Here is a 22081-nt window from a genome sequence, read left to right as displayed (position 1 = left end):
ATGACTTTTTTACAACTCTAACGATAAATTTCCTAACCGTATTCCCGATCCTCTCGCTAAAATATTATTCAAATTTTTCCTATCGTCTTTTTCTCTTCTTTGTATTTCGGGATCTTGACAAGATAGCTATAACAAGGCATTCGTCAACCACTCAGCGACTACAAAATTACTCAACGTCTACTCTAGTATACTCACAGATGTATACAATTCTCCAATATATGCAGAAAGACTATTTTTCTTACTCCTGGTGATGTCTGTTGCGCCACAACTGATACCCATTCTACCCTCCACTAATACGTTTTACTCAATTCTCTACATCCCCAGTTAACCAATAGCGCAATAGTAAACGAACGAGAGATAGACGAGTTGCGGTAAAGAAGATAAAGTGACTACAGAACAAAAATAGTCTGGTTAAATTTGGAAAAAAAAAAATAAATTTTACTTTTAAATAAAAAGTTTTTTTTATTTATTGTTTTGTGATGAATAAAAAAGTTAAATGGATGTATTCAAATGTATTTACGCAGAATGCGAGTTGTATAGTTTCTTTTGTGGCAGTTGGAGTACTTTTTTCATCGAAAGAAAACTCGGTATCCACTACAGTAGTATCGCCCTCTTGTACTTTATTATGTCTTTCTCTTACAGCGTCTCCAGACCGGTCTTTGGCTTTTCGTTAAATTGAAAAGTCATGTCCGGTGCTTTAGCTTTGGCTCGTGTGTTTTCGATTCGAGGCTTTACTGATCGACATCCAGAGAGAAAAAGAGAGAGAAAGAGTGGGAGTAATACGGGGAAGGGTTTGAAAAAGTTAGTTGAAGGAACCGCACTTACAAATATATACACACGTATATAGACGCTGAGAGGGTGAAAGAGGAAGAAGGGAGAGTTGTTTAGTCGAGTAGTAGAATTGACAAGGCCGAAAGGGAACCCTCAAGCATACTCGTTTTTCTTGTCGAGGACAAAGAACAAGACATTGAGAGATCGAACCTGGTTTTTGTACAGCTCTTGAAATTAGATGGGATCAATCTTTATCCGACCAATTTTTTTATTCTCTATTTTTTTTTGCATCACCGATTATCGGATTATCTAACAAATGAGCTAGTAAGGGGAAAAACGTAAGCTTTCATTATACCGGAGTCATTAGCAAAAAAAAGACGCTGTAATTCATATGAATAATGCAGTCATGTCAAACTTTCTTGTTTGTTATTTTTTTTCAAACTATGATTGTTCGATTTATTGATAATTAATTAGTTTTTTGTACACGGTAAGAAATGCATGGAGTTAAACACCATGCTGGTATAGTCTCGAGACAGATACTAAAATAGTATATGAAATATTCCAAGACAGTATTGTAACGAGTCCCAGAAGTATGGCGTTATTTACTATACTGTATAGTACTGGAGCTATTGTATTGCTCACACGTATGCATAGCAGGTACGGCGAAACAGCATGGCCCTGAGACCCATACTACAATGCCAAGGGCACAGTGCCACTAGTTTTTCCCGCCATATTTTCTGGCATGTCAATCAATGTATACTATCGTATTACCTGTGTTGCATTCACATGATTTGTCATGTTTCGGCTGCATGATAATCATGTTGCGGTAACATGAGAAAATCATGTGGCATTCACATGATAATCATGTTTCGGCTACATGATAATCATGTTTCGGCTACATGATAATCATGTTGCGGTAACATGATAATCATGTTGCGGTAACATGAGAAAATCATGTTGCATTCACATGATCTGTCATGTTTCGGCTACATGATAATCATGTTGCATTCACATGATCTGTCATGTTTCGGCTACATGATAATCATGTTGCATTCACATGATCTGTCATGTTTCGGCTACATGATAATCATGTTGCTGCCACATATTGTCATATAGCCGAAACATGACAAATCATGTTGCATTCACATGATTTTCTCATGTTATTGCAACATGACTACCATGTAACCGAAACATGACAAATCATGTGAATGCAACATGATTTCATCATGTTTATTTACCAAGACTGCATCATGTTGCATTCACGATTAATTTTTTTCCGTGTAGGTTTATCGGCCAGAAGCAATGTGGATACGGCAATGCAGTATGGGCCTGACGGCCGTGACAACTATTGCCAATGTTACTATTCCCGCATACAATTTTATAACCTATAAAAATTTTCGATACCACACTGAAAAAAAAAAAATTTGCTACCGTAACAAAAGTCAAGATTACGCAGCTATTTGTTAAGATAACAAATCCATCTTTGTCAACGCAACGAAGTGATTTTTGTTGTGGCAAGTAAAGTGAAGTTGCCGTTGTAACAAATGACATGTGTTGAGCAAAATATTATTTATTTGTTCACAATTGTTATCTGGAAAATAACTGTCTGTCTAAATTGAGCTAAGCATCACGTTTACACCTATGACCAATACTGCCTATCAGCTTTAGCAATGTATTAGATGGAAAAAAATTCTATGCGTATTCGAAAAGTTTTCCTCAACACATATTATTTGTTAAAACAGCAACTTCACTTTACTTACCACAACAAATGTCACTTCGTTGCGTTAACCAAGATAGTTTTGTTATCTTAACAAATAGCTGCGTAATCTTGACTTTTGTTACGGTAGCAAATTTTTTTTTTTTCAGTGCATACAGTATGGCGTTCGCGCCCATACTGGCATAGTGATATCCGCAAAATATTTCTTACCGTGTAGTAAAACTCAAAATCAATTTTAACGAAGCCAAGAAATCACAAATTAAAAAAAAGAACTTGAATTGTTATTGGTATTTTTTTTTGTGTAAATAATTTTCGTTCTTAAAAAAAATACAAGGATTTATTATCAATTATTTGTTATAAGTTTCATAGACGATATATCAATAAAAAGTTTGTATAACTTTTTATTCAATTTACTATCAAGTTTGAAAACTGATATTATTAGTGAGTACAAACTATTTTTTTAAAACTACAATTAAAATAATTAATAAGAAAAAAAAATTATAAGCACAATAAATCAAAAGTATATTTTCTTATAATTTAAAAGCTTTTTAACTTCAAAGTTATAACGAGAATTTAATAATTTGATTTATGGTCCACAGAAATATAGATAAGGAAAAAAAAATAAAAGTTAAAAATTATAATGATAGTTATTGTACTTTGTGCGACACTATAATTAAATAGACCTGAACAAGCTTTGTGATGAAGCACAAAGTAAATTTCAAAATAATATATATATATAAGCAAAGATAATAGGGTGGTTAACCAATATGATGATAATTGTACCCTTATGATCCTCATAACTGATCTTTAGTATTATACTAAAGCAAATTGTCGACAGTATATACGATACTTGCTAAAGAACATTCAGAGCCCAGGGTATACGATACCTCATTCACAGTGTCTCATACAATCATACGATAGTAAGTACCACTAGCACTTTCTCAGCACCAAGGCATGACTTGCGTAAAGGACGATGGTACTTTAATTAAATTTAATAATTAACTCTTGTGCTCTGCGGGCCATAAGACCGACCACGTGTATTGTGTTACTACCTACACTTTCTTTAACCTCAAACTCAAACTAGTCGGGTATATAATAGAATTTTACGTATACATATATATATGTATATATTGCAAAGAGAGGGAAAGAGACACTTCGTTAGTACTGAGTACTCTAATTATTTTGTTTTCAACTGAGATTTAAAAAAAAAATTCAAATTTTAAATTGTCATTTGGATTTTTTTTATTTTTGGAAAAAATCGAATATTTTTAATTAGGAATTTTTTTATTTGTTTTTAAAAAACTGTTGTGATTTGCCTATAAATTTATGGAAGAAATATGATTTAGAATAAAATTTAGAAAAAAAATTTTCTTAATAGGGTAAGAGCACCAGTACTCAGTCTCTAATCAGTAACCAGACAGTTATATACTTTAACATTGACTCAAAATATATATAGATATTGGTTTGGTCAAATTAGACATAAGGATAGTTATCAAATATATCAAATATATTCATATATATTGCATGAGACTATACCTAAAAATATCTGTATTTACCTTTTCACATCAAGACAAATTATCTTTATATTAAAAAATTTTAAAGCATACTTGAAAGCAATAATGAACATGTTTATATTGAACTTGAGCTATTTGTTATTATGAAAGACCGAAAATTGAAACTAAAATTTAGATTTTAAATTATATATTTGTTACTTGTACACTCTGTATATTATGTTGTGTTATGGCCATAAGAGGACATAAGTCCTATGGCCAAATAAAATAAATAAATAAAAATAAAATATATATAAATTAACTTAGTGGCTGGTTTGGGACTGAGTACTAGTGCTCTTAACCTATAAGTCCCAAAAACCTTAAATTGCGTAAAAATAATTACCGGAAAAATATAAGTAAATATGAGTTGGGAATTTAATATCAATAAAAATTATTAAATAAACTATATTTCAAAGTTATCAAAATTTTTTGTATCGGTTATATTTATTTCAGTTATTACGTCCGGTTATTTTGTCATCGGGTAATTTGTTACCGAACCTTTTTTTTTCACAAATACTTTCGGATTCTCTCATTTTTTCTAGCCCTTCTGTAAAAATAACAAATAAAAATATTAAAAAAAATATATATATATATATATAAACAGTGATGTGTTAAGCTACTTTAGAATGTCTCGTGAAAATTCCATTTTACCTAAAAACGAGAGATATAAAAATATATGAAGCAACACAACACTGCAGGCACTTGTTTTCATGCCAACTCGAATTTACTGGTAACATTCCATTGTGGCCAATGAAGAATCTCTTTTATGTGCGCCTAATAAAATTATTTAGTGTTCTCTGTTATCAAAAATTATCGTACAGTAAATTTGCATATAATATACATTTATCTATTTATATTACTTGTTACTCATAAAATCATTCACAATCACACGCAATCACATCAGACTTTACTCGACAATGTTTAAAAAAATTCTACAGTTTATTTGGTTGGTGTGCTCGGGAAAACTCTAGACCAGATAACCGAGTTTTCTTTATCGTGAGGAAAAAAAGTGTCAAGGCGTGAAACAAAAGAAAATAGTTACCAAATTTAATAACGTACATCAAACTTTACGTGAGGATGAAATTATTTTTCGTTACGTTAAATCTTCTGGGATTATTTTTTTTTTATTATTATTATTATTTAACTTTTTTCATTTATTTATTGTTTTAACTGGTTTTCGGTGATATATCATCTGCGTGTATCGCCAATATTCCACAGTGGATTGATCAATAACTAATTTAATTTGTCCACAGGAAACAGCCCGAAATCGCGCCAGTGGAAAATATTTTTTTTTCCTATTTATTGAATTAACGTCAGCGTATGTTTTGGTAAAAAACTTTTTAATTGTATCGAATATAATTCAATTTATCGACTGAAAATAAGTTTACATTTTCGAAGAAATTCAATTATTGTAATATTTCGAGTCGCTGCAAAATAAATTTTTTGAAAAAGCCTTTTTTCAAGCTATACACAGAAAAAAAATTATGGGAAGTTTTGCTATGCATTATAGGAATAGTTCCCATAATGATATGGGAATTGTACCCATACTATTATAGGGATGTTTCCCATAATATATGGGAACCATCCCTCTAATAGTATGGGTACAATTCCTTTACCATTATGGGAACCATTCCCATAATAGTATGAGAATAGTCTTTGTACCAATATGGAAACCAATCCCATAATATTATGGGAACCATTCCAATATCATTATGGAAACCATTCTCATAACGGTATGGGAATAGTTTTTGTACCAATATGGAAACCAATCCCATAATATTATGGGAACCATTCCAATATCATTATGGAAACCATTCTCATAATGGTATGGGAACTGTTCCCATACTATTATGGGAACTGTTCCCATACTATTATGGGAACTGTTCCCATACTATTATGGGAACTAATCCCATACTATTATGGGAACTAATCCCATAATGGTATGGAAACTACTCCTATAATATTATGGGAACTTTTCCCATAATGTTATGGGAACCATTTCCATGATATCATAAAATGTTTTTTTGCAAAACAGTGTAAAAATTTCCCTCATGATATGAACTATTCCTTTACCATTATGGGAACCATTCTTATAATATTATAGGAATAGTTCTCATACTATTATAGGAACCATTCCTATAATGTTATGGATGGTTCCAATAATTTATGGTAATGGTTCCTATATATTATGGGGATGATTCCCATAATATTATTGAAAGTATTCGTATAAATTATAGGGGCAATTCCTATAATTAGAGGAACCATTCCTATAACTTTATGGGTATCATTCTCATAATTATAGGATCTATTTCTATAATTATGCACTGAAAAAAATAATCGCTAGCTGCTAGCGATTTTTTTCTTTAGCAGCTAGCGATTAAAATCTATAATTTATAAATATATATATTTATGAATTTATATTAATGATAAAAACAGTATTTGTTTTATTTTCGAGTTATACCGATGCTTCACTTTTTTTTATATAAGGAACAGATAAGTAAGTGTTAGCGAAAAAATCGCTCCCAGCAAGCGATTTTAATCGCTACCTGCTAAAAAAAGAATCGCTAGCAGCTAGCGAAATAATCGCTTGCAGCTAACGATTAAAAATCGCTAGCTGCTAAAGAAAAAAATCGCTAGCAGCTAGCGATTATTTTTTTCAGTGTGGGAAACATTCCTATAATTATAGGAAGTGCTCTCATAATTTATGGTTGTAATTCCTATGATGGTATAGGAAAAATTTCACAAAATGATGGGAACATTTTCCATAATTTTCTTTCCGTGCACAGTTTACACTTTTCGTTTTAACCTGACATTAAATACGGCATTTTCAATTTAAATTATAAAGTAACAAATTTATATTACGAGAGAAAGAAATTTGGCGTGAAATATCCCGTTGAGTTTCTCATTGCTTTTACTCTGAGGGAATGCATTGCACGTGGATGCGACGCAGTCGGAGGTCGATGCTGTGCACACAAGCTAATGTATATATAGCATTCATATATATAGATATATAGTAGATTTCAGGGGGTGCAAAATGTGCGACACGATTTATCGGAACAAACGCTCGGCTATAAAATAACACTTCCTATTCAAATCGGTAAATTAATGGCCGTTTTCATGGATTCTTTGTTTGCTACGCGAGCTAACAATGACCTCGTTGAGTTATTATATTGAAATGGTACGTCGACCAGTGAGTATACGCGGGGAAAGGCGCGAGTGAATGAAGATGGGTAAAAAGTGGCTGTAAAAAAATTAAAAAAAAAATGTAAGGAAATCGGAAAATAAGAATAAGAATAAGAACGAGAATGTGAATAGGAGGAAATAAAAGCAAGTAAATTTTTTGGTGAATGTAGAGTCGGATTTGGACCAACGATAAGTTCACCAATGAAAACCTACTCCCTGTACCAAGACTACACGGGGCCTGGTTTCCGTGATAACGATCGATGGATGCTAAACGTTTCTCAGCAGACTCTTTTACCATTGCCGTTGGCAGATTTCTCCGAGTTTCTGTTCTTTGCGCCTCGCCGTACTTTATCTCTTTCATTTTTTCTCTTTACACTTATTCCTTAGTTTTATTTTTTATATTTTAATACTTAAAAGCATCGCCAAGCAGTGAAAGATTTTAAGATGGATAGCCGGCTCAAAGCGAGCCTTTCAGATTTATAATCAAGTAAATTATAATCCTTAAAAATTTAATCTCGTAACATTACGAAATTTCATTCTTTCGCAATCAGCTTTCAAGTGAAATTAAACTTTCTATATCTACATCTATGTCTATGTCGATGATTGTGTTTTGTCTGAGTGTGTACGTATTGCTAGTATAAATGTGAGTGTGTAACTGTGGTAAAACCCTCGACACAAGTACCCACTAGTCTAGTCTAGTATAGATAATGCATACCTTGAACAGGCGCGTAGATGTTGAGGTACAGACAATCCTCACTCTGATTACGCAAGTAGGGTAGTAATCTCTTAAGGTACTCGACTCTGCCTCTCGGCATCTCGTTTGTTAGGTTCGGCAGTTTCTGAGGACACACCGGACTAAACTTATCGGCTATTTTAACACCTTGCCACAGCGCCCCATTGACTGGCGGCATAAATCTCAGCGAGCCGACCGGTGGCGAGGCGTACGGTACGCCGCGGAATACCTCCACGCCCTCGAGATTACGCTCAAGAGTTACAATCACACCAGATATTTCACCGTATTTAGTTCTAACCACTCGCGAATTAAGCGCGGCTTCTATTATTATAATTGGCTGCAAAGCCAACACGGCCACTAACACCCACGTGAACATCATTTTTACTTATTTGTTTTAAATTCACATTAATTATCAGCACACTTTAACTGCTGTCAACTTAATCATCATCATCATTATCGTTATCAATAACAACAACAATAATAACAATACTTAATCCAATTAATCACTGCAATCCAATCGAATCCCGCGGCTAAAAGAATTTAGCTAATTACACGAATTTATCTTTTTTATTTGTTAATCTAACAGGAGGTATAGCTTCCAACGCAAATGAGATTCTGTAGACAGAGGGATCTCGTCGAAAGTCTGCTGGGGTGGAGGCTGCTCCAGGGCTCTGGAGTTTCTCTCACGACGAGATATGCCAGCAGATTGTGGCTGAAAGTTAGCGCGCACGGGCCATTATCAAGTCAGCGTTTTGAAAGGCAAATAGCCGAACTTTGGTTAGGCCGTACTACCGGCAACCAGGACCGAGTACTCGGTGTGCCCGGCACCTTCTCACCACCCACTTCTTCCCTTTAGAAGCACCAGTCTGACGAGCATCAGCAGCATTCAGGAGTGTCTAGGTTACTGAGAAAGGCCGTTCCCTCTTGTCAGCCCGTACTCACCCCTTCGACACTGATTACCTTTTCGATACCACAAAATACTCGGCTACTGAATCAGTTTCCTAAAGTTTCCAGCTTCCTGGTTTTAATGCTAATTCTTCTAAGACATTCAACTCATTTAAATTCAACCATCAAGTGAATTTCATCTGCCTACAATAGACTTTTATACTTATTATTATTGCTTCTCGTCGATAAATTTTGATCCTCTGCTAAGCCGATTAAATCCAATAACTTTATTTTCTTATATAATCACACGTTTATTTTTTCCTTTGTAAGCTACATTTTATCAAAATAGCTGGCAGTTTATTTTTTTCGCATATCTCATTTCCGGGCATTCTCGAGCTAACAACTCACCGATAAATTGAGCCTCGCGTGTTTGTTGTCCGTAAAAATTTATTAATTGAATAGCAATCTGGTGGAACTTTGATTGCTTCTTTGACATCTTTCTCATCTCTTCTCGCCATTTTTCTTCATCACTATTTTTTATGCCCTCGTCCTTTCGTAACTTAAGCCTCGACTTTATTTATCTCCCATCTCCCAAGGCACCAAGATCAATATTTTCCACGTACTTATTCCACCTAGTTTATAAAACCGTCATCATCCTAGCTCCGACTTGCAACTCTTTATCCGCCTAGATCGTGATATCTTCATTTCACCTCTAGTCCGCTCATCTTTAAAAACAACTCAAATATGTACGAGTAGCCCCGCAGATTTTTTACTGTTGATCTTCGCAGGGAAATCCTTATCGTCTCTAAAGAGACCGGGGTCTTTTACATGGGGACGTTATTAGACTGGCTGGTGTTGGTGTTGCTGTTGATGTTAGTAGTCCTGGTGATGCTGTTGGTATTCTTGATGTCACGATAAACGTGGTAGTAGATATGCTCGCGAATAAATGCTTTAATAAACCCTCCCCTTTGCTGTTTGCACGAGCTCTTCATCTTTGCTGGCCTCTAGTTTTGTCTGCTGTTGACAGTAATCGAAGTTACTCTGTCTATATAACACTCTCTCGCTCTTACCAGCTCTCTCTTTCTCTCTCTCATTGTCACAGCTTTAATAATACACTCAAAGTTTATGATAATCCCGTAGTTTAAAGACACCCAGTAAGACCCCAGTTAAGACTAAATACAGTCTCAATAATTTTATAATTAAACTTTCGGTTTATCTATCAATCGAAATCATAACTTGACACCCGATTGTAACTGTCACTCACTTCACTAATAATCCGTTACTCAGTTCATCAATTATTGCTTAATTTAAGTTTAATTGTAAGTTCATTGAGCGAAAAACAGGAAGTAAAAAAAGTTAAAAAGTGTACAACAATAAAATTAATAAAAGTAAAAAAAATTGTTAAAATTTGCTTCGTTAAATTCGCGTTAGGCACGTACTGGAAATATTCTAGTCGGAAACGTGCTCGAGCGGGTCAACGATAAAAAAAAATTTTAAAAATAGTTTAAAATAATAATGGATGAAAAAAATAAAATAAAATAAATCTAGCTTTCAATTTACTATAAAAAAAAAATTTTTCTTACTCGAACAAATGTCGAGAATTGTTAATAGACTTCTCTGTTTTAGTGTTGACGTTTCCCCGCACATTTATCACACTACTTAATGCGGTCAAGTAGTAACCAGAATAGTCCGCCCACTTAATCGCTGATGTTTGCAAGTCGCCTGTAATTGTAACCGACAGCAAATTAAATTTTCCCATAAACTTTTTATTATTTAATTCCGCACATAAAAAAAAAACAGAATTAGTGGGTGGAAAAATTTATAAATTTTTAAATTAAACAAAAAGACGAAGTGACAAGGAACTAATTAACCCGGTAGACACAAACACTTGAATGTAAAAAAAAAAAAACACGGGGGTTAAATATTTATGTAGAAAACGTACAGTAATGTGTTGGTTATTTAGTTGAAAGCCGGACGCACCCGATGCAAGATGTTAACGTTGGTTCGACCCCCGACAAACTGGCGTCGGACGTGCGGTGATGCTGTGCTAGAGCGCATGCTCAGGATAATACTACCACCTCGACTAGAGGGTTACAGCAACGACGGCGATGACTACGACTACGACAACTCAGCAGCAGCAGCAGCAGCAGAGGCACTGTGGGTGAGACGGGATGAGAAAGGGTGCCGCACAATGTGTGTATACGTACGGTCGATACGGCAGGGGGGCTCGAAGGTACCCCTCGAGTAGTCGGATCGGACCGCGATGAGACAGCCCGCACTGAAAAGGTGGTTCGTGTCTGGGATTCATCCATTTATCCAGCCTCACTCCGCGAATTACATTGTTGGGTCAACAATTTGTTGAGATTAATGAGGTCATAGAGACACTACCTCCGCCGCACTAAAAGAGAGAAGAAGGCTCTTGTGTGAAGTAGGGCGTGACGATAATAATTTGGAAGTGTTGATGGGAACTTTATTAACGACATGTCCGGGCGCTTTCTAGAGAACTTTGACTTATATTTTTTCGAATCTCAATCCATCTTTTTTTCCCTAAGAGCTTGTAAACATTCACTTTTATTATGATTTCGTTTTTTTTTTATAGGAAATGAATTTTTCGAAGTAAACAGAAGTTAAATAATTTGTTGCAATTAAATATAAATCGGGGATATGAAAAATTTTCGAGTCTTTTAACTGGGCGTGGATTGTCAAGCGGTAATAGATTATCGTGACTTAACCAGCATCCCATTACTGCCAAAGTGAAGAGAGCACTTAATTTAACCAACTCTTTAACGCTGCATTTGGCGTTATATATATTTAATTATAATAATATTTCGATTTAACTTAATTATACATTATTCATGGATCGATAAATAGTTAAAGTCATTACATATTACATTAATCAATCAATCCACTCGAACTATTTGATTCTGATAGCTTAATAATTCCATAGTACTTTTAATAATTAATTGCATAAATATTTAATAGCCATGACAATAGCCGACAGAGAGTTATGATATTAATTATTACATAATAATTCTAGATATTCTGAGTTTACTGATGATAGATTTTATATTTAGCTTGATATCAAGGTACTAAAATATATTTTTGTTTTTATTTGCGTCGCGCATGTGCATCTTGTTTCTAAGGTTGTATCAAAAAGTTCATCCGTTATTGCGCACGTCACGTTAACTGTATCTGCGAGATGATAAATACTACATTGGAGATTGCAGGTAACTCGTTAAAATTTATATATATATATATATATATATATATATATATATATATATATATATATATATATAGATAGATGTATATGTATTTATGTTGGAAAAGACATATAAAGATAATAAATTTATTGGACATATGGCTGTCATTACTGGGCTACGTAAACTTTCTGACGTAACATAAATATCTAAAAATTTCCATTAAAAGCGTACGTCCATCCAAATAAAAAATGAAAATAAAAATATATAAAAAACAAAATCACATATGAGTATGTAGTATATGTATAGAAAAATGCACACACGTCGTCACCTGGCAACACGTGTGAGATAACGCCAAGTCGACAAATTTTATTTTTCCAACGCTCAGGTTGGACATACATATATATGTATATATATATACTGTCATATATACTGGTGGTGGGACTGGAAAATCTACTAGCGCTGTCCCTGCTGGCATTTATACCATTGGAACAAAATTATTCTGTTCACATTTTTTCGACCGGGGATACTGCTAAGTATGTGTACTTTTTTTACGCAACACTTTTTACAGTATGTTTATAATTTTATATATAATGTGTGGTATCTAAGTTATGTATTTGTATTTATATTTATATATTTATGGGGATGTGAAATGTAAAAATAGCAATAACGATAATTGATGAAAAAAAATGAAAGAGTTGGAGAATGAAACTGCGTATCAAAGCTTCGGGGCTTGCGAGTGTACGTGAGTTCACTGCAAGAATGCTTGAGAATTTTTTTCCCGGCATAACGCATATCACCTGAGGGATTACGAGGACTCAACGCAATCAAGGTGCGGAACAAAGCGAATTGTAAATAATGGCTACTTTTATAATGAATTATTGACTAGTCATTTTTTTATTTTATTTTAATGCAGGCCTTTGATATTCATAATAAGATAATAATTGATATTAAGTAGAGGTAGAAAATATTAAATTGAAATTTTTAAACAAATACCTATAAATTTAGTTTCCTTAGAGCTTAAGATAATGATTTTCATGATTGAAAGCCGTTCGACAGCATCCGATTTCTTCATGAAATCTTTTATCTATTACGACGATTCTAACAAATGCGAGCCAGTTGATCTCCACTATTTTCAGTCTATTTGAATACTGCTTTTATTACAATCTAGTTATACAAAAATATACGGACTGTTCTTATTCGTTGTAACCGGAAACTAATTAATAATCAATATAATGTCCAAATTTTTATCCCCCGGAATTGAAAACTTTATCACTCGAATTTTTTCCCCACATTTTCTCATCTTATCTACAATTTGTTTTTCCCGAGTCGAAAAATTTGATCTGATTTTAGTCTAACTGGACTATTTGATCTGTTTTTGATCTTTTACAAAAATTTTAAGCTGTTTTCGACCTGTTGTTTTAAAAAACAATTGCGTTACGGGCAGACAAAACTAGATTAATTCTTGAACTTTAAAAAATTTTAGTTCTGAAAATTTGCAAGGACAAAACTAGATTAAATCATGGACTTATAAAATTTTTATTTATGGGCAATATTTATAAAAAAAAATATTAAGTTACAGAATTGATTATGTTTTCTTTACTATTTATTTAGTATCTTTTGTTTTAAAATGTCGGCAGTTAATGAAAGTTTGATTGTTAACAACTTAATTGTTAGTTGTCTTGACTGAATATTTATAGCATTGAATAAAAGTGATAAAAGTGATAAAATAACTCCTAAAATGTCAAGAAATTTTTCTTATTTACTGGATAAAATCGAAAATATTTTGGCAATAGAAAACATCAAAATTTTTGTGCATTTCGGAAGCGCATTAGCATGTTTCAAATACCAAGAAAATTAAAATAAATTAATAAATCTAGATTATTATTATTATTATTTATATTTCTAGAAAGTCCTCTTTTTGTCCTTAAAAACAATTGAACACAGACCAATAATCATAATAAAAAAGCCTGTTTTTAGTCTAAACCCGATTTAAAACAGACTAAATATCATACGAAAATAAGTCTGATATTGGCCTGGATAATGACTACATGGACAAAAACAGATTAAATTCCTATATAAAATAAATACGATTTATAAACTTGAATTAAAGAAAAAATATTTGAATTTATCATTTATTTCAAAACAGATCTAATTTTTTGACCCGGGTTGTCATCTGACATTAAAAAATTGAATTTTCCATACCAATTCATTTATAGCTCGAAAATAAAATTTACTACCTTTATTACAACCAAAAGTACCTTGAGTATCACAAGAAAGAAAAAAAACGTATAAGAAAAAATATTTTCCAACTTATTTGCCCTCGGATTGCGACTTCTAGACTCCCTTAATTTATGGAAGTTCCCAATAAAATGGAATATAACGATATTACATCCACCGGCGTAGGGTTCATGACCTCAAGACTTAGGGTTGTTCCCACTATTTACCAATCAGTCAAAAAATTTCCGTCCAACTGCCAATACATCTCTTTTAGTTCATACCTACTTACTTCACTATATATATATATATATATATATATATATATATATATATACACCAAATTTTTGCTGTTCATTATTCAACATAATAAATATCACAAAACCGCCTTAGTGTCAAAATTACGCGCAAACTCGTAACAAAAAATTTTATATTTTATCAATCGAGATTTTCTATATTTTTATATGAAGCCTTCAACATACCGGCTGATATTCAACACTCGTTAATTATATTTGTATATACTTTTCGTGGTGTCAAGTACCAGAGTATGATATAAAAATATAAATCAATTTATCTGCACGTCTGTAAGCGAAGAAAACAAATGAAAGTAAGCGTTGACGTGTTATCGTGCGACGTACCTCTGATTTATCCAACACGAGAATGAGAAATAATAATAATGATAATAAAAATATAAAAAGAATGATGCTTTCCAAGTGATGTATGTGAAAAATTATTTCGTTTACAGTCTGTGACGGTTACATTGTGCGAAGATTATAAAAGAAACTGTGGATTAAAAAAGTTACGCACGTGATAGACGCATTTACATCAAGCTGACGGGCAGGGATCTACATAAACCGTACCACTGGCTACATATTCACAGCAATGTTATTACTATGGAGATTGTATGATGGTTTTAAAAAAATATCATTTGCCTGGTTACTTAGTGCACTGAGTTATGATAAGTATATGATAAATTTACCGCTGGTAGGTGGATGGAAAACAATGTGGTGAACCCGGACGAGGTTGAAAGACGAGAGAGAATGGCCCAGGAAAAGGAATTTCCGTCGGCTGTTACAGTAACACACAACTGCCACGAAGCCTCATTAAATTTAACGTTACTTCGTATAAATGTACAAGTTCACACGGTCAAAACGTCAGTTCTATTTAGTTTAATTATTTATTTTTTCCTTTGAAAATTTTATTTACTCAGTACTTTTTTTTTTTTTTTTATTTGTGGAAAAGATTTTTTAAATTTAGTTTGCTACGTAATTTATAATGGCGGGCTACTATTTATTTAAAAAATTTTTTATTATTTTATGATTAATTTTAGCTTCAGATGAATTATCACTGTCAGATAACGATTCCGACCACGCAATCGCGAATCAAAAAAAAAAAATTTAATAAAAGAGCAAATAGTTAGACCTCATTCTTACGTGTTCTTTGTTTCTGACATTTGAATATATCAAGTGAATTTTTTTAAAGACGAATTTTTTTTAATTTCAATTCAAATCTCAGACTAATTGCGGGCTATTCAAAAAAAAAAAAAAAAGATATACAAGAGATTGTATATATTATTTTACTTTATTTTTTCTCTTCGCATTTCACTATTGTCTTGGGATGAAAAGTAAGGGAGAGACGAAAAAAAAGAACGTTTATTCTCATCGAAAGAAGATTCACATCTACGAGTAGAGGATCGTTGGTAATAATTGTGATTTATATACGTTATTCGTAGGTCGGCCCGGGTGGGTGTGTAACGGATCCAGCCAGTGAAAGTCTTCAAGTCGCCATGTGATATATTCATCTGTTATAACATGGAAAAATTTATACACCGTCGCCGTATGTCTTTGCCATCTAACTGTACAGTTTCTTTATTTTTATTTTTATTGTTATTATTATTATTTTTTTTTTTTTTCATTTCAAATAATATAATCCAAGCAGCGCCATAAAGATAACTGAGTTGTCTCGTATTCATATAAATTTTTTTTTTTTGTTGTTGTGTCTCCGGTATATGGGATTTTTCGTTTTTCTCAAATCGAAGACGCCGCTTTCTTCAACATCCGCTCCCAGCATCCACGAAGTGTCACTGAATTTTATAGATTTTTCCCATGTCGCACGTTTTCGATAAAAGAAAAATAAATAAAAAAATTTCATATAAAAAACAAGAAAAAGTATATGAAATTTTTTTGTTTAAATTGACTGTATTTTATATATAAATATTTTTTTTCATACTCGACATTTGTTTGATAAAAATTTAAATAAATGAATTTGCTAGATTTTCCAAATGACAGTTTGAAAAAATTTATGAATACCTAAAATTTCATATATATATAGGGGAAGGGGGGGGGGGGGGCAAAAGGGGGTAGGGTAGACAAAACGGGGTACCCCAAAAATTTTATAAAAAAAAATTTTATATTTTAAATGGTTTTTAAACATTCCAAAATCACTTCTGTAAATATAATTAAGCGTTACTTTGAATTTTTTTCGGTAAACTTTTTCAAAAATCAATTGTCAGTTGAAAAATATTAATGACGTTTGTTTTATGATAAAAACTATTAAAAATTTTTTTTCTTCTTTTGTATCCAATAAACATGTAAAATATAATTTTTCTTCATGTGAATTACTTACAAAAAAATTCAACTTAATCAAATTCGTTTAAAATCCAGAAATTTTTTTTTTTTACCTTTTTTAGGAGGTACCCCACTTTGCCCGCAGAAATGAAAAATTTTTTTTTTTCAACGGTAACTGAAAATTTCTTCTATTTACTTTGAATATCATTAAAAAAAAACGATTTGGTGTATTTGAGTCCTCGAAAACTTGGTATTTCCTTAAGTACCCTCTTTTGCCCCTCCCCCCCCTATACAGTTAGAAATTTTGTGTATTTGTGTTAAAAAATTATTTGGTTAAATTTTTTGTGTTGATTATTAACACAGAAATCTGTTAATTCAACACGAATCGTTTGTGTTATTTTACTTTAACAGATTTTTTATGTTAAATGATTGGAAAATCTAGAATGTAACACATTTCTTGTGTTATTCGAAAATTAACACAAAATTTGTGTTGTTTGACTAAACGTTTCCGCGTGATTCTTCATTACTATAACCAAGCAAAGCATTGTCTGCAGGAAAATTTGGATTATAATTTATTTACAATTAAATATATACATTTTACAATTAAATTTATATAACTTTCATAGCTTTTTGACCTGGTTCAATTGTTCGTTAAATTGACATAAGTTCTACTAAGGGTAGATCAGTATACGAGTTGGTTAGTTTATGTGCTTATGTTTATCAGTTGATTTTAACACGAAAAATGTGTTAAATTTACACAAATGTTCTGTTAAATGTACACAAATTTTCTGTCAAAAGAACAAATTTTATGTGTTCAATTTTATTTAACATAAAATTTATGTTAAAGATCAACACAAAAGCAATGTGTTGAATTAACCCAAAAATTTGTGTGGACCATTTGCAACAGACGATTTGTGTTAAATTTAACACAAACTTTCTAACTGTGTAAATGAAATGGTTGAAGTTAGTGATGGATTTGTGTAAAATTTGTAAAGACGAACAAGTGGGAATAAAAAAAGGCAGAGCGTAATCACCTATTGCTGTGAGTATCCAGCTTCAGAAAGGTGGTAAATCATACGTGATACGACAAGCCTCATCCTTCCTGCTAATACTACTACTACTATTGCTACTACGAATGCTTGTACGATTACTGATGCTGGTACTTCAACTACTAGCACTATTTCTCTCTCGTTTTCCCACTTGACTGAAGCTATAGCTTATCTCGTCTGCGCCGAGTGCACCGCAGGGCGTAATCAGTGCGCTAGAATTCAGTCTCCAATCTCGCAGGATAGGGCTTGAGAATTCCGCTCGAATGTCATTATACCGTACGATTCTAAATAAGGATTGCGTTGATGGTACCAGTCAGTATTTGAAGAACTTTAGTCTGAATTCAGTAGTAATATTTGCTAAACTGCCTCAGGACATGTGTATATTAATGTGTTACTTGTTTTTTTTTTTTTTTTTTTTTCAAATAGATACCAATAGGGGAGGACCGAGTAGATGGGGACGATAGAAAAAGATTAACTTTTTCAGCTTGAATACGTTAAGCCTTTCTCTTTCTGTGGATTTCTAAGGGATGTAAAGATAATTTATAAATGCGTCATGCATAAAGTGCATGTTCGATTTAACGTCAGTGGATCGTTGAAAAATTTGCAAGTGAGTAAAGTACTGGCATTCAAAGTTTTTAATTATTAGTTTTGATTAACAATAAAATGACAAGATTTTCGTTATTTCGAGTCGCAAAATATAAATTGCGATGTAGATTGAAGAGCGAAATAGCTTCATTGTGAAGAAAGCTTGACATTGTTAAATCATAAATTGCTCAGTAGCATTCTGATGCTTTAGAATGATGAGATCGAGTTGCGTATATAAGATCTAGAGAAGAATATAGTAAGCGAAAGATAGAGCCACCACACCAGCCTCTATTTTATACTACGATCCTATCCTACAGTATACATGTACCAATTCCGATAAATTTTTCCTGTCGTTTGCTCGTCTCGACGGGTATTCTATTCGTCCGTCGACACAATGCTTGTGGCATCGATCACGATTGCTGTTGCAAACGAACCAGCACACAACAACACTAGATGAGAGCTGCACACATATACTCACTCAAATATATATACTATACATATTACATATATATAGGAAAGCAATAAGTGTTACTATATATGCTTGGCTTGTCTCTTGCCGTCACGCTTGACTTCCGGAACAACTGAACCGACGACGTCTACTATTCTCGAATGCCTCGTGTTCCTTTCATTCTTCCATGTCTTGTGCTTCACATTCATAACAGTCAGATTGAAAATCATTATTATTATTATTATTATTATTATTATTATTATTATTATTACAACTGTTATTTTTTTTTAATGTCTAAAACATCCCAAAAGAATCAGAAGAAGAGATCAAGAAGTTTTAATTTGGATGCCTTCAAAATTAGGGCCTGAGATAAAGACTAAAACCGAAATTTCAATTAAATTGTTAAAAAATTTGAACAATTTAAATTAAAGATATCTACAGGAATGACTTTAAAGTAATGGATCACTGTCATTGGCGTCGTAAACCCATGAGCTGTGAAATGAAGGGCTTACAGAAAACAAAGTAAAACCATGAAAGGTTCAATTAGGCCCGTCTGTCTGCCGGCTGAGCAGCCTACACTCCCACGTTTTCCCGTGAAAACCCATCAAGTCGTGCCCTCCCTCTCTATCATCCAGTCAGCCACCCACCGAAAAAGACATAGCTATATACTGCTAAAAAGCATTCCCGACACAAGGTCGAAATTCGCGAGTGTTAGTAGATAGTAGTCTGCATGCTGATGGAAAAGGGAGAGGTGAGTCGAAATTAGAACGACGAGGGTGGAGTTTTTGGTTGATGGTAAGGGACCCGGGTGGTGTAGTATAGAAAGCATCTTTCCATTTAGATCTCCCGGCTTTTCTCGTAAGTGAACTTCCAATCTTAACTTTCCAACCCAAGCCTACCAACGAAAACGTGCTGGGGTTGTTACCAAACCGTAGCTCAATTCAAGCCTTCTCATTTTTTATATACTACGTATATATACATACACAGAAATATATATCTGTACACATATATACAAATATTACTATACATCATCGTACGAAATGCTTAAAACATATCTTTTCCTACTTGGCATTTTATGTTTCAGCAATTTTTCAACTCGATGCTTTCTGACTTTTTCGATTACATCAAATGTATATACACATATATACATTTATATATATAGATATATATTTTTAAGAGTGCTATTCTATAAAGTTTATTTTCCATCTTCTCATTCCATTCCATCCCAACTCAACTAAATATAAACCAGTTTAAATAAGCAATTTAAAATATAAAATTCCCCCGACTTATCCATCGAACCAGTGGGCTGTACTACTGAGCCAGTGAATGATTATCGTGGATTCTTTTCACGTCTCTTCTGCGGTAAATTTTGTAGCAACAAGTGGCGTACATTTTATGCCTCACCAATGCACTTACATTCTCATGTACATTTTTTAAAAACAGTTATGTTGTTTCATATATTTCATACATTATAAATACGGGTACGGGCAAACAGTATTCAGCGAAACCCAACCAGAAATTGATGATCAAATATAACTGTTCTGACAGATATATTATTTTAAACGATAGTTTAAAAGTAAATGTTTGTGTGCTAAATGTGCTTCAAGTTAAACTTTAAAATGTTTTGTTTAAGTATTTTGTTATCATTTAATTAACTGTTAACGTGTAGCTTATAATTCATGAGCTTTCATAAAGCTTGATACAAACTTTGAATAAACAGTTGATTTCAGTTTAAACGCTATCGTTAAAAGTCATCTTGTATAACTCTATCTCTATATAGAAGTGTATAGCGAACTGATTTCAACTGGCGCCCAAGTTTGACACTTTTTTTATTTTATTATTTATTTTATGATGACTTTGTTCTCTTCTGCTAGACGACAAGACTTTGAAATTATCGCAAGACTTATTCAAAAGTTTGTACTCGTTTTAGTGATATTGTACCTCGGGTTTGATAGCTGAGCCCCAGATACTGAGTGTTGATTCAAAATGAAACAGTAGTAGACGAAAGTAAAACTACATCAGATTGAATTTGCATTACGCGCCAAAAGTTACGTCCAGATTTAGTTTGCGGAGTGAAAACTTGTTCTAATATATGTATATATATATCATACTTCCAACCACTCAGCGGTACAAAATATATGGAAGTGAAAAAAAGTGGGCGTATAAATAAATTTTATTATTATTAATGCCCAAAGTTATTTTAATGCCATCAATCATGAGTAAGATTCCCGTCGAAGGATCCAATGGTGGTTTTTAGTTTTTGTTTTAGTATTCATCTTATTCTTGGGGATATGGTCGGCAGTTGAAGCTTCCCAGGTAACTATCCCACTTCAACGTCAAGCTGGAGGAAGTTCAGTAAGACATCGCTGGTAGTAGAGGATGGATGTGGCCTCCTGAGATGACTTACCCCTTACTTTCGCCCGACTGCTTCCTTCGGAACTTTTATTAGCTTCTAAGTCTTTCTGACGCACTCTGATTACAGCTTCTTTTTTTATTTTTAAATTTTTCTGTAATCTTATAGCTTGTAGAGAAAAATTTTATTTAGTTAATTTAGAACTTAAGCAATTAAAAATTTTTTTATTGAGGTTATTCTATTTTTTTTTTTGACGGACTGTAATGAAAAAAATATCTTAAGATATAATTACTAGTTTCCACTTTGTAGACTTGAGGACAGAAAATAATTAACTTTGACTAATGGAAGAAGTAAGGAATTATAAATTTTGATGGAAATAATTATAAATTAGATATCTCAGATCTTAAAATATATTTCGGGATTGTTGAAACTTTTATGTATATGAATATTTAATAATTATCGACTTACGAAATTCAAAAGAAAAAGTCTCTTATAAATTTCATTGTTTACTTTTTAATAGCAGCAATTAAATAAATACTAATAAAAAAAGTGTTAATAAAAGGAAATGATATTTTATTAATAATGTAATAAAACAAAAAAAGAAAAGATTAAAAAGACAGACAGACAACTAGTTAGTAGTGGTATAAGCCCGCGACATTTAACAGTCTTACAGTTCCGACGCGATTAAAAGTTAGTACGACAAGAGTAAAGGCGAAAGGCGCAGACTTAACGAGATCGTGAAGAAAGAGATTGGATGAACAAGAAAACGAACCAGCGAATGGCAGACGAACGACAAGTATAGAAATAAATGAGAAAGTGAGCT

At 32.8% G+C, this 22081-nt stretch overlaps 1 protein-coding gene across 1 annotated transcript in view; it reads right to left on the bottom strand.

Annotated features, from left to right (window-relative positions):
- The window catches only part of LOC130670316 (neuroligin-4, Y-linked), a 150216-nt gene extending 139342 nt beyond the window's left edge, over positions 1-10874 (bottom strand). Inside the window, exon 1 of the mRNA XM_057473670.1 lies at positions 7937-10874. Within this exon, the coding sequence (XP_057329653.1) occupies positions 7937-8333 (397 nt within the window). The 5' untranslated portion in view covers positions 8334-10874. The remainder of the gene's footprint in view (positions 1-7936) is intronic.
- Between the last annotated feature and the right edge of the window lie 11207 nt (positions 10875-22081).

The sequence above is a fragment of the Microplitis mediator genome, chromosome 6, assembly GCF_029852145.1.
Source record: "Microplitis mediator isolate UGA2020A chromosome 6, iyMicMedi2.1, whole genome shotgun sequence".
Lineage (NCBI taxonomy): Eukaryota > Metazoa > Arthropoda > Insecta > Hymenoptera > Braconidae > Microplitis > Microplitis mediator.
Note: the sequence above shows the minus strand (reverse complement) of the source record. Positions and strands in the feature narration are given on the sequence as shown.